The sequence below is a fragment of the Hetaerina americana genome, unplaced genomic scaffold (assembly GCF_022747635.1).
Source record: "Hetaerina americana unplaced genomic scaffold, ioHetAmer1.1.p SCAF_1, whole genome shotgun sequence".
Classification (NCBI taxonomy): domain Eukaryota; kingdom Metazoa; phylum Arthropoda; class Insecta; order Odonata; family Calopterygidae; genus Hetaerina; species Hetaerina americana.
In genome coordinates this window covers 73,183,853-73,197,264 of record NW_027286069.1, presented here as the reverse complement: position 1 = coordinate 73,197,264, position 13,412 = coordinate 73,183,853, and the positions used below count along the sequence as shown (strand labels likewise).

Here is a 13,412-nt window from a genome sequence, read left to right as displayed (position 1 = left end):
TACTGCGTTAACTCTCCCATCACCTACCTAACCGATCTTCGGGTTGATTACTGTGTTTATGGTTTTTATATATATCATATATGTAATATATATTATTGTACATGTATTACATATGTAAGTACCCACGAAAAAGGTTCACGAAAGGGAGTACTATGAGGTCAGTCACAAGTGGGGTGATGGCATGTTACAGCTTAGAAGCACAAAATATAGAGGCATTCACAGTTTTGGTTTTCGAGTAATTATATATGTACATATATATGTATGTTTCTATTGAGATATATGTATATATTTATTTATATGCAATGCGTTTATTTTGCATTCATGTTCTGTTGCTAAAAGACGACTTATTTTACATTGATATTGCGTGGAAAGAGGCAAATCACACTATCAGTCGACAAAAATATTCGCGCATATGAACTTTGTGAACATTCCTCACGATAGTGTGAATTTTGAGCCTTCCGACCAAAAGTTATTTTTCCTCTTGGTTTCCAAAGTAAACTGCAAAAATGTTTCCACTGATCAAAGAGGAAGGATATTTATCCTATCTATGCTTGCGAATCATCTTTCGATTCGTTTAAAATTGTGGTGGTTTATTTTTACTTGACGGCCTTTGGAACCATACATGAAATTTTGAAAAATTTCAAAAGAAAAGTCATCCTTTAAAAATAGAATACTCATCGAAACAGATTCAAACTAGAGGCCTCCCAACTCCAGGTAAAATGCATATTGAATGAGGATAGGGCCACCGGTTGACATTAAGACGATCCTATAGCGATCGGGTCCTAGTTTTAAATTTTCTATGAGGTATTTTACCCGCAGTTATCGAAAATTCGCTGCAGAAGAAATTAGAGGAGAATCGATGGGCAAAACTCTCCGGTTATACCCCTGGGTTTCTTGTAGCGAGTTCAATTCAAGTAAGTTGATGAGTCTGAAGCTTAAATTACCGATATAACCGATATTTTAATATTTTTTGCAAAATATTGGTTCTCCATAAGTTATAGAATTCTTAAATTAGTGACTATCGAATACGATATTCACAAGATAGCTTTGCGAGAAGTTCACGTGACCGAGGAATACCTTAAAAGTGCTTGAAATACTTAACCTTTTCCGATTGCTACAAGTATCCTACACATACGGAAATGATTGAATAGCGTACTTTGAACGGACTCCGAAGTTGTGAAAGCATAATCGGAGCATATTTGTGATGTTAACTTCGCCCAATTCTGTGATTATGCGGATTAATGTTTTTTAAATAAAAGTTTTCGACTAAATATATGAACTAAGGAAAGATTAATACTATAGTGAAATCAAGAAATCTTTTCCAAAAACTTAAATACGACAAAATATTAAGTTTTGATCAATATTTAGAAATTAAATCATCTGTTACCACTCTTTAAAACTTCTTTATATTTTTTCGGGAATCGCTTTTTCGAGGTCATGTCTTTTTAATGACAATAATTTCAAAATGTAGATTTATTAAACTTCCTCCCATCCCTTTATCCACCCAAGTTTCTAGAATTGGTTTCTTCATGGTCTGTGTGAATAAATACCGACGAGCGCCTCATCTGATTCTTCCGTTTCTATATCACGCTCCAATAGACTTTGCAGGTGTTGATGGGTTACGACTAAATCTACCTTTTAAATATCAATTCAAATTTATGTGAGTCCCTATTTACGGATAATATCCCCAAATTCTTTCATTCACTGGAGTGTTTAGCAATTTGACCACTGTTTTGATTTTTATCTGTAACTTTCTGATTCCTTCCGGATAATCTCTCAGAAAAGTACTCTTTTTCCAACAATTTTGAATAATACCGTCTGAAATTCCTTCCCATTACCCATGTGGCATGCTACTTAAGATCAAAGAGCTGTAGGGTTTCAGGAATGTTACGATCTGTGGAGAGCAAACAAAATTGTTCGCGTCTGTCATTTGGCTTGAAATTTAGAAATGATTCATTTATCAAGGATTTGAATTATTACTTTCATACACTTTGGTAAACGTATGGTCTTCATATTTCCATCTCAGGATGTTAAACTGTCAGCAGGTGGATGTGCAGCACTGTAAACTAAAACAGGAGTGATTTCAGTACAGCATGGTACTTTTCTTAAATATCCTTACACCGGATACGTGTCGTGGAGCCTGGTCAAAAAGAAAGGTTCTCCCACTCATTCTTTTCAACTGTCCTTGTACTCAATTCGGAGGTGTTTTCGATTGAAAGCATCGCGGATTCCAACCTTTATCAATTGTCGCAGGAGACAGATTTTAGGTTCCTGTGTAATGCGAGCAGAACAAATGAAGTGACGCAAGCCTTACTTAAATTCAATCCTGCTTCGGTCGGATCTGATTTCAGGTACACAGGAACCATTTTTAGCATTGGCTTAAAGACAGTGCGGAATTTTATCACTCTATAGTGGTTCATCACAAAAGCCTTAACACGTAAATTTTAAGTGATTAAGATACTTCTGTTCCCTCAGTATAAGATGAGTTTGTTCACCGCTAATTGTTATTTCACCATTCTCGCGGCGCTTCTGCCGTTGTATTGTAGATCCGTTGACAAGTGGCAGAGAAATCACCATGCAATTTTTAAATCTTGTAAAAATTTCTTTTCATATTCACAATGGTATCAGCAAATGTGTTTCTGAAAGAACCATTCATATAAACAACCATCCTCTACTTCATTTTATTATTTTTATTTCTTTGCTGATATTCCTAAAGATTTTCCAACATATCGAAGGAGAGACGTAGGCCTGCAATCCATCCGAGAATTTTTCACATCTAAATGCCCTATTCCCGCTTTATTTTGGCTTTCAAGACACCTTTCTTTTTACTTGCTCTAGTGCACTCAGTTCTCTCTTGGTGTCGTGAGACATTCGTTCATTAACGTTCCCATGGTTCATGGATTATTTTCTTATTTAATATGAACGACAGCTCCACCCGTACGAAACGACAAGATTTTCCTGTTAACCCGGCGGGAGTGAACATTTCTGAGTATTTGCGCTCTCCTGCAATGGGCAGAACCTCCCGGAGCCATTTTGCCTGAAGTCATAAGAAATATTTTTCCAAAAGTTACCTATGGTGATATTGTTATACAATTAAAAATTCACAACGTATCCGAATCGTCTGTTTGAACGACGATGTTTTAACCGGGCGGTGGTTTATGGGGTGACTCTACTTATTTCTTCAGAAATTCGGGAAGAATTGAGGAAAGATAGGACATTTTTTTAACTCGGAAAAGTGATAAGGAATCCAGGAATATGATATGATAATGGGAAATTTCCGAAGATGCCGATATTTCTGTTAGCTAAGACATCAGTTCGTGCTAGCCGTAAACCATCCAAGCCATGACATGTGACAAACCATAGCGTAGTATAATGCAACATTTTCAAAAGACCGGGCACACACTGTATACAGTGCACTCACTCGTTCTTTAGATTTTTGACGAAATTTTGCTGAATGAAACAGAAATGTACATAAGCTTTCCTTCCTCACTGCTCACACTCCGCCTACAGCCCGAAATGAATTGTTTTTTCAGCGTCGTAAGGGAATAATGAAATGCCTCTGGTTTGTTACGCGATCGCATGAGCACGCCTCGCGTCCTATCGCGTGGTGACGGATATTTCAGGACTTCTTCGATAGTCAGTATTGACCAATGTTTGCATTTCTCACGAACCATTTTTTAGTTAATTTGGAATAATTAAAGAGATCCAATTTTAAATTTTAAACTTAGGCTTATTTATCCACATTAGAAATGTTCATCAATCACGAAAGGATCTAAACGCTATGCATTTTTATATCATCTTTGTTTTTTTATGCGTACATCTGTAGGGGCTGACCAAATGAATTGCACAAACTATTTAAGATTCTTGAAATATTTATTGAACATTAAATATTGGAGCAGGAATGAAATTCATGCCTGTATTCTCTCATGGAAAATTAGAAAGTTTAACTCCAGCTGACCACCACAAAGTAATTCTTAAATAAAATATGACATCATTGGTCCATCAGCACCAAACACGCCTAAAGACACTCGTTGAAATGTTAAAATACCAATAAGGTTTGAAGGTCTTTTGTATCATTACAGTCGGTGAGAATCCACTTGTAATTACAAGAAAAAATTTCATTTTGGAAAATTATCAGACAGTATTACGGTCATTATCCTTTAGCATTAAAACATTCGGCAGTGTTTAAAATATTTCCGAAATGAGACCGTTTTCAATGTGGAAATTTTGTTTTCTCTAATTAAATAGCTTACTTCACTGTGTTCGTGCATCGTTCATGCTATTTCAATAAAGTAAAACATTTCATTCACCACCACAGTATGTATAAAAATGCACATGTAGCTCATGACTTTGTGTCTTTGTCTTTTGTCACTGTTAATTTTTTTTAAGTTATTATCACACTGGTGGCTGTAGATGATTTGTCAACGAATTTTCAGCATGAAAATTGCTCCAGGAAGCCGTTGGTTTTAAGTATGTGGCCCTTCTCCATCAAAGTGAATATCCTTACCTGAAATTACTTACATCATCGGTATAATCATTGATATATTGTCAAAAGTCCTACCCTGAGATTTTACCGATGCATCGTTGTCCTTTCGTTCACTTTTGTATGGCATCTCTCTTACTCACACACAAACACACACAAATTGGCGTAGTGTTTTACATATTGCAGAGAATATTCCAACGGAATTCCTAGGCGAAGCCATAATAATGACATGCTTTTAGCCCATTTAGGGAGCAAAAGACACTCATACGTTATCATCAGCCTGTGCATCACAGAACAAATAAATATTGTCTCTTGTGCCAGAGAAGCAGAAGAATGCTATTTCTTACACTTTGCGTAAGAAATAAACCCTTTGCTACGCACCCATATCGTGATCGTGCTTCAGCTTGGTGGCGAGATCCGTGAGAACGTCTCTAAACACTAGTGAGTCCAAGTTCTCTCCCAACGTGACCAGCAAGAACCAGTCGCCGAGTCTCGTGTTCCTCACGATGGCCTCACAGGTCTCCCTACGGAGAAGCCTGAATCGATGGTTTAGGAGGTGGACGCGTGTCCTGGGAGAAGCGATGGCCAGAAGGCGCCAGAGAAGAGTGAGCGTCGTTAGGAATCCAAGGAGAAGAAACCAGAACCACAGGAAAATGTATATCTTCTCGTTGACGACGTTGAGAGGGAGGATGCAGACGGCGTCGTGTCGTTCCACCTCCCCCGAAGACCCGAACTTGTGGAACGTGCACTTGGTCATCCTGGGGAAGATGGTGATCATTGGATCGATCCGATCCTCTTGATCGCTGTCGATCCATTCGATGACGTCGACGCCGTATGTCAAGAAAGCCCCGTCAAAGAACCGGTCCATGAGGAACATCTGGCCTGTTATAAATACAATAAGGTTAATTTTGTTTGGTATATTTCTCTCATAAATTCGAGGTGGTTACCTTTTTAAACGGGAAATATTTCAATCTTTCGTGAAATTAGTGTCAAATTGCAAGGATCAGAGTTTTTGAACACTGGTTTTACAGCACACCAAAGCGAAATATCACGCCTTTCAACTTCTGGGCGTAATCTTCTGGTGTATAAATATTTAAATGCATTTCAATTCTCATTAACTTGAAGATGGTTTTTTTAAATAAAAAAATATTATAGCCTATTTTTGAATGTGTTCAATCGTGTCTTGCTTTGCATAGATGTAAGTAAATTTATAAAATATTTGATTCCAGGTAAATAAATATTTTAAAATTAATGCTGAAGGCTTTTTCGGCGTTTTGCTGCTCCCTAGAGCAAGGGCGTGTGTGTTATTTATTCGTGGCGTTGGCCAATTGATTGTGGTGACGTCGTTTCGTCGCTGTAATGCATTATTAACGCTCTCTTGCTAATATACCACCACAAGATTCCTGCAAACCTTTTTTTATTAGGTATAGAATCATGACTGTATTTTGTTTGTATATCTTTAAGGCTCTGATTCATGTGAAAGTTAATCTAGAAACTTACCAATTAAGATCCAACCTCCATAACTATTCCACAAGAGGTAAATCGAATCTAAATACTACTTATTGTAGATTGTCATCAACTTACAACACATTTCACAATATGAACATACGACTGTATAACTATCTGCCTACTCATTTGAAATCAGATGGTATCCAGAGTTTCAAGAATAGGGTATATACCTGGTTACTTGCTCACCCACTATACTCATTGGATGAATTCTTTTGTGACAATCTTCATCACATTTAAGAACTTATGTTTATATATTAAGTAATATTACGATTGACGACATTTAATATGGTTGTACCATTTTTAAAATGAATAAAGTATTATTATTATTATTATGCCTGATTCAAAAACATTTTCAGTTATTATTTTTCCCATTCTTTGAAGATATATCCTGCAACGAAACCACAAAGATGTAGCCAACATATCGAAGACTAAAAAAAATTAAATCCTCAAATCTTCAATTGATACTTTTAAATGTTAATTCATTTAAACCATAAGCAGGCACAATTGCAGGGGCGCTGACCACATCACTTACCATTTACCACAGTAAAATACCAGAAAAAATTTGAAAGGTTGTAGCCGATGAGTTAAACAACCAGCATACTTACCCACAAGATTCAAGAGAGCGAGCAATTCGCAGAGGTAATACTTGTACGCCCACCAGTTGTGGTTGTTTCTGTTCTCCCAAAGATAGTCTAAGAGCAGTCTCTTCTTCTGCTTTCTCTCCACTTCAGAACAAATTCCGACGTCCAGGTCCATCATCAGAGTGATGATCTTTCCACCCTCCCACGATTTCCACAGCCAGCGTGGGGCGTAGAACAGGATAGCCTGAAACAAGGCATTATTAAAACGGAGGTCATCAAGTCTTGGCATGTCAACACTGATACATTCCAGCTACTTCAAAATCGACAAACTAGGGTGGTAATAAGACAGTTTGTTAGGTCGTGTGTGTTTAAGGCGACACTTCATATAGTTTCTCATAAGTTTATCACAAAGATAGTTTCTTTCATTCACCGTCCTTTTTTGCGACGAGAAAATCCAATTCCATAAATCCAACCTTGGTTAGGTGGGATGAGTACCTAAATTTCCTAGACTTAACCCTACGATTAGAAAATTGCTCATGGTTAAACAAAATTGTCACTCTGGTTTAACTAAAATAGATGGTGCGTTTCCAGGCCTTCCTTTTTCTCAACCATAAGAAGCAACGAAAATCAATTTCCAAAATCAATTCGAGTTCCTTTATAATAACTACCACGTTGATAATATGTGTATTGGCAAAAAAATATTTTGCGCGGATCGTCATTGGGTTCCGTCGATGTTTATCTTTTATTGCTCACTCGACTACATCACAATAAGCACAAAAAATGATTCTCAAGGGCCGATTTGCCGCTGGAAAAACCGTTTGAAAAATATAATTTTTGTCCAAGAAACTTTTGCCGATACCTTGAAAGAATATGTTCCGAGAATATTTAGCCATGGTGTTTATGAACTTTGATATTCTTCTTTTTGCTTAAGACTGCAAAACAGAAATGTTGATTAAAAGAAACCAGTTATGATATTTTTCAAAGGAATGACATACCTTATGGATGATTTTTAGCGTTTTAGTAATATCTTAAATTGATTACTTTGATATTTGTTTTAACATTGATTACATTTTACGATGTAAAAGGAAGTATTAAATTGGCTCTTCTGTACCAAATCAATCGCCGTATAGACGATATTTTTCTTCTTCCTTTGGCGCTACAACAACCCTCCATGAGTTTTGGCCTCTTCTCAACAGTTAACACCTATAATCTTTTGTTAGCTCATTCCAGTTAATGGTACGCATTTTCCGTTAATCCTCTTCTCTCCATGATTTACTGGATCCCTCTATAAGCCTCTTTCCACCTGTTATCCATTAATAAATTTTCTTTGCCGACCTACTCTCTGCCACGCGTGTTATGTGACCTAATCATAGGGCTTTTTTACCCTATGAAGCTAGTCTTAGCGGGTTGAAGGCTTGTTCCTTAATCAGCTTAGTTAATTATACATGCCTCTCAATTCTCCATTCGTTACCTTTCTTCTCTATTCGTCCGGAAACTCTTCTTAATATTTTTCTTTTAAAAACTTCAAGGCTTTCTTTGTGTTTCTGTGTTAACGTCCAGATCTCGCAGACGTATGACCGAACTGGCTTCGCTTTTATTTTGTAAATTTTAAGTTTAGATTTCTTGTGTGGACATTTTCCGTGTTGTTATTTCATTCTTAATTCAATTATTTGCGCTTGACGTTGACCCTAGGTATTTAAGGGCACTCACATTTTTAAATCCCGTATTGTCTAGTTTTGGTGCGTCTATATTCTTTTCTTGATAAAATCATGTGTTTGGTCTTTTAATCATTTACAGTTAATTATTTATTGATTCAAATCATATTTCTGGCTGTAATTTCTAGTGAAAGATTAAACAACTGTATTAACGATGCGTCAACCTGTATTACACCTAATCGCCTTTGAAAGGTTCTGTGAACTCATGTATTTTCACCTTAGCTTTTGATTCTTACATCGTAACTGAAGCAATCTACCCCAATTGCTTTCGTGTACTTAATTTTCTAATTTTGTTCAGCATCATTTGCCTGTTAATTTTATCAAACGCCATTTTAACATCCCTTAACATTATAGGTTAATATTATACTCATAACTTTTCTCAAAGAGCTCTCTTATCTTAAAAATGTAATTTTTTATCTATCACTCCTAAAACCATACTTACATTTACCAATAATCTTCTCAGGATATTCATCGATTCTATTACGTTTTAAGGATGTTTGCGAATATCATATTAGGTGAATTTATTTGTGCTTTTTCCCTGTAAACGTTGCAGACTCGTTTGCCACCTATTTTATGTGTTAGAATTTTAAACCTTTTTTTCCAATCATCAGCTGACCTTTTATATTCCAACATCATACTGATCAGCCCATATAGTTTCGCTCATAAACGATGTCCTCCATTTTTTAGTGATTCTGCTGTAATATACTAGTTGCCTGGTATTTACTATTCTTTATTTTCTGAATTATTTTAGTTACTTCATTTTTAGTTAGCTTCGGTATTTCCATTCCATTTCTTCCGTCATCACCACATTTCCCTCCGGAACTCATTGTGTTAGTTCTTTAGCTCAATTTGTCTATAGTTCTGTATAATAATATTGACTTCTGTTTAGTATTTCTTTTCTGTCAGTGAGCACATTTTCAAACTGATCCGAACAAACCTCAGCTCTAGGCGCGTATTTTGGCATTCACATAAAGACGATCATAGCTTGAAAAGTATCTGACGTTAACGAAATAATTGAACTGACCTTAACGAAAACTTCAAAAGGCATCTTCTTTTTCGCTATTTTTAAGATAAAATAAAAGTAACATGAATGATTCGGAATTCTAAACAAACTTCCCTTTCGTAACTAACCATATTTATACTAGCGTTAGATTAACACAGTTATAAAATTCGATATTGATTTCTTCTTAAACTTTTTGAGGAGCTGTCCTGTAACTTTATTTCATAATTAATATGGGGGTTTATTTTTTATTTCGCGCTGAAAATGCTGTCAGATTCGCAAGCAACAACCTTTTTCCCATCTAAATGTGTTATTTACAGTTAAAATTTCGTCCACGTAAGCTGTCATCTGAAAGTCGTTCGAATAAATCTCAATTTTTAACTTTCGTTTCCCTCGATGTCTTGTCCTGGTTCCCGATCGGTAAATTTTCCCGAGAATTTGGGAGCGGGTTCGTCCGCGGTTAACCCCTTCATAAGGGGATGGCTAGAGGGGAGAAAGTTTTTATAAGGCGAGCTCTGGCTCCGTGCCAGTTTCTCTTCCTGGGGACACGTCTCTATTTAAATATACAGTTACCCAAGTTATCCGTTTTCAAAGGGGAAACTCAGGTTCCCTGGGGAGGGAAACCCTTATTCTCGCCGTGCAGTGATGTCTAGGCCAGAGCGACACTCAAGCTACAGCAACGGCAGGAGAAATGAAATTTAACTTAGCATCTACGTAAGATAGGAAACTGACAAATGTTTGCAGTTTTTACATGATTGGAATGTATATTTGGGAATGGAACACGCTATCATGTGTGCGAGCAAAATGAGTGCAGAATAAAATGTATGTATTTGTGAGATATTGGCGTATTTTTTAAATTAATTACTATATTGATTTGTTGGTATTAATTAATATTTTTGGTAAATATATGCCGTTGAACGTTTGCTTGAAACTTTCAAAATCTATGAACATGTCAAATATTAAATTGGAATGCAGTGCGAAAGGTAACTTACCAATTTAAGCCAGCACGTCATTCGATGCATGGGTTAATTTGCAAATACATCTCCAATTAGACCACGTTTCACTCAAGGCTACTTAGTGGTGTTTATCGTTCAGTGGGATTACCCTTTCCCCTTTGCAGATCAAATGAAATTCCTTCACATTTCCGGCGCATAGAAATTTGCAACTGGTGCATTGCAGATTTTCCTCATTACGAACTTTCAGGAATCTAATTTTTGCAGTGCACGCCCAAAGCTTCCCTTTCGAGTTTGTACGTTACCGTCCTGGAATTCTCCGACCTAAATTACACCAGAAAAAGGTAAGATTGATGAGAGAAATCAAGCGGAGATACCCCTTTTTTTCTCCTCCGCTGATATTAAACTCGCAAAAAATCAAACGCTCATCTGCCCCAAGAGCACGTTTTCCTGGAGAAGTGCGTCAAGGTCTGGTGAGCTCTTCTTCCTTGGAACTCGAGATCATTCTTTCTTTGTTCCCAGTGCGTTTTATTCTCCTCTTTTTTCCCGAAGGTCGTTAGACCACTTCGTGCATACGATCAAATTAGGAGTAACCTCTCCTAACAGTTACCGTTTGATGAGGCCCAAGTGATTTAAGGATCGTAAAACGCCCGGGGCATTAACGAGAGTTCAGTTTTCCCATTCGCCTCGTCAAATCCGTCCTGCTCGCCGCATGAAGTCCACGGAATGATTACGCAACCTTTCCAATTTTAAATCACCCGAAACGAAGGATACAAATGCTTAATGGGCGACAATGTTTCACAGTTGCAGGTTGTAATTTTTTGAGGTCTTTACTGGGCTATGCTAACTGTTGCAGAATTTCCCGTAACGATGGTCGTTTTAATTGGAAAAATATGTAATTTTAATGATACTTTATAACTATCGAGTAAAATTTCATCTTGATAAACAGTACTTTTTCAGTCAATTGTTCCCTTTTAATTGGCGCTCGCCTCTCCACATTTTTGTTGCACCATATATCCCTATTTTTTTATATACTTTCAAAGCATAACGTTTATTTTTAATGCCCTTTTGTGCAATGATACCGTCAGAATGCGAAATATAAACGACTTCATTAATATTTTATTAACTTCTCTTAGAACGTAATCGATTGGAAATCAATTTGGAAGTAAAAATGTACGAAAACAGTAAATAAAAAAATTGAGCGAGGGATCGCCCACACTGTGTGGCTAATTTTTCCGAGATTGAAGCGTCACTTAAATGTTTTAGAAACAGTTATTCTGCGTGTGGTTTTTCCTTAAAAAAATCTCATAATTAATTTACTTCATTCGTACTCATTATAAATAAGTGCACAAGAAGGAAGCAAACAAGAAAATTGAGTAATGAAAACTGATACTGCATCGGTTTTTGTTGACAGAATGAGAGGTGATGCAAACGGAACAAATTTTCTTTCGCGGATCATTATAGCTAACTTAAGATGCGTGAAGATTTTTCAATTATTTTTATCACAGTATTTCATTCCAACGCCTTGGTCGACAAAATTCTTTCTTGCCCTGGAAGATTGGTAGTCGTTCACTGCGTCGTACAAATTTGATTAGGAGAAATATTTTCTTTTTGTCAAACTGAAATGAATGATATACGAGGGTCATCCGGAAAGTAGTACCCGTTCGTGCCGCATGAAGTGCTGACGACGCGAGTAGCCGCTGGACGAGGTCAGATAGCTTCAGTGGCTTGTCTGCCTTCTCTGAGCCAAGTTGCGTGACGCTAGCATTGCCTGTGTTGTTTCTGTGATTGTTTACAATGTTTAAAAAAATTGAGAACGCCGCCAGTTGTGAAGTGAGGGCAGTGATTAAATTCCTCAATGCAAGAAACGTTCGCCCATGTGATATTCATCGCCAATTAAAGGAGGTGTATGGAGACAATGTAATGGACGAGTCGTCTGTTCGGCGGTGGTGTCGCAACTTCAACATGGGGAGGGGGAACACACACGACGATGAGCGTTCGGGGAGACCGTCTGTCATTACAGACCAACTGGTGAGCTCAGTTGACGAATTCGTGAGGAACGATCGGCGCGTCACAATTGATGACATCTGTGAGCATTTTCCCAATGTTTCTCGAACAATTGTTCATGAAATTGTTAAACACCATCTGCATTATGCAAAAATTTGTGCAAGATGGGTCCCTCGCGTATCTCAATGAGCTGGCGGCGAAGGACTATGCAGCAGGAATACAGAAACTTGTCACACGTTATGACAAATGCCTTAATTTGCTTGGAGATTATGTTGAGAAGTAGTTTAAAGTATCCTCTTTCAAATAAAATTTTTTATGTTTGTTAATATTTACTTTTGTGTCTTTATTTCACGAACGGGTACTACTTTCCGGATGACCCTCGTATATCTGTCTGGCTAAATTAAGCCCCACGTACAGTTTTATGATCTGCCTTTACCGTAAATGCACGATTAAAAAGCATTACTTGATTGTCTCGCATTAAAGAGATTCGACGCGCTCCCGGGATAGCTGAAAAAACAATTTTTATCACAGCATTTCACTAGTGGCATTAATTCTATGGAAGTGAGGCCTGGAGAAATTAACGACTTAATGTCGTCTGTTCCATCGTTGAATGTGTTTGAGCATTGTTTCTGCGCGGTGATCACCTCTTTTCGTTGCATTGTAAACATTTACACCCCGTCATGCGTTCAGCCCTGTTTCATGAGGGCTACTTGGTTAGTGTTAAAACTTAGGCTTGGTTTTTCAGCTGCAGATCCACATCCACTGTGCAAGTAAACAACACTACTATGCCGGTAATTTTCGTGTGATTAACAGTGGGAATAATTGGATATCTTTATTTATGTTTCCACGATAAATCCTGTTGTTCCAATGGCTAAGAGGTTGAGAGATTGTGTGCGGTCAATTTTCAATGCGATTGTAATTTTCATCAAGTGAAATTTAAATTATCGAGTGTCTTAGAAACAATGTCCAACCATACTCAAAGTTGGCTCAAATTCCCATTTTTGCTTGTGTGTCAAAATCTGGTCTATCACCCTTGCTGGTGGCGAAAAAAATCTCGCGTGTCGCCTTCTTAAATAATAAGTTTAAAGTGACCAAAACAGTTTCAAGCAACAAAAAAGACACTATTGTATAAAATTTTAAATTACTATATATACAGGTTTGCCT

At 37.1% G+C, this 13,412-nt stretch overlaps 1 protein-coding gene across 1 annotated transcript in view; it reads right to left on the bottom strand.

The window, feature by feature from the left end:
- Positions 1–3,920: 3,920 nt before the first annotated feature.
- The window catches only part of LOC139686065 (innexin shaking-B-like), a 28,589-nt gene continuing 19,097 nt past the window's right edge, over positions 3,921–13,412 (bottom strand). Inside the window, exons 3-4 of the mRNA XM_071583183.1 lie at positions 6,598–6,817; positions 3,921–5,365 (exon numbers count right to left, since the gene is read on the bottom strand). Coding sequence (XP_071439284.1) covers positions 4,857–5,365; positions 6,598–6,817 — 729 coding nt within the window. The 3' untranslated portion in view covers positions 3,921–4,856. The remainder of the gene's footprint in view (positions 5,366–6,597; positions 6,818–13,412) is intronic.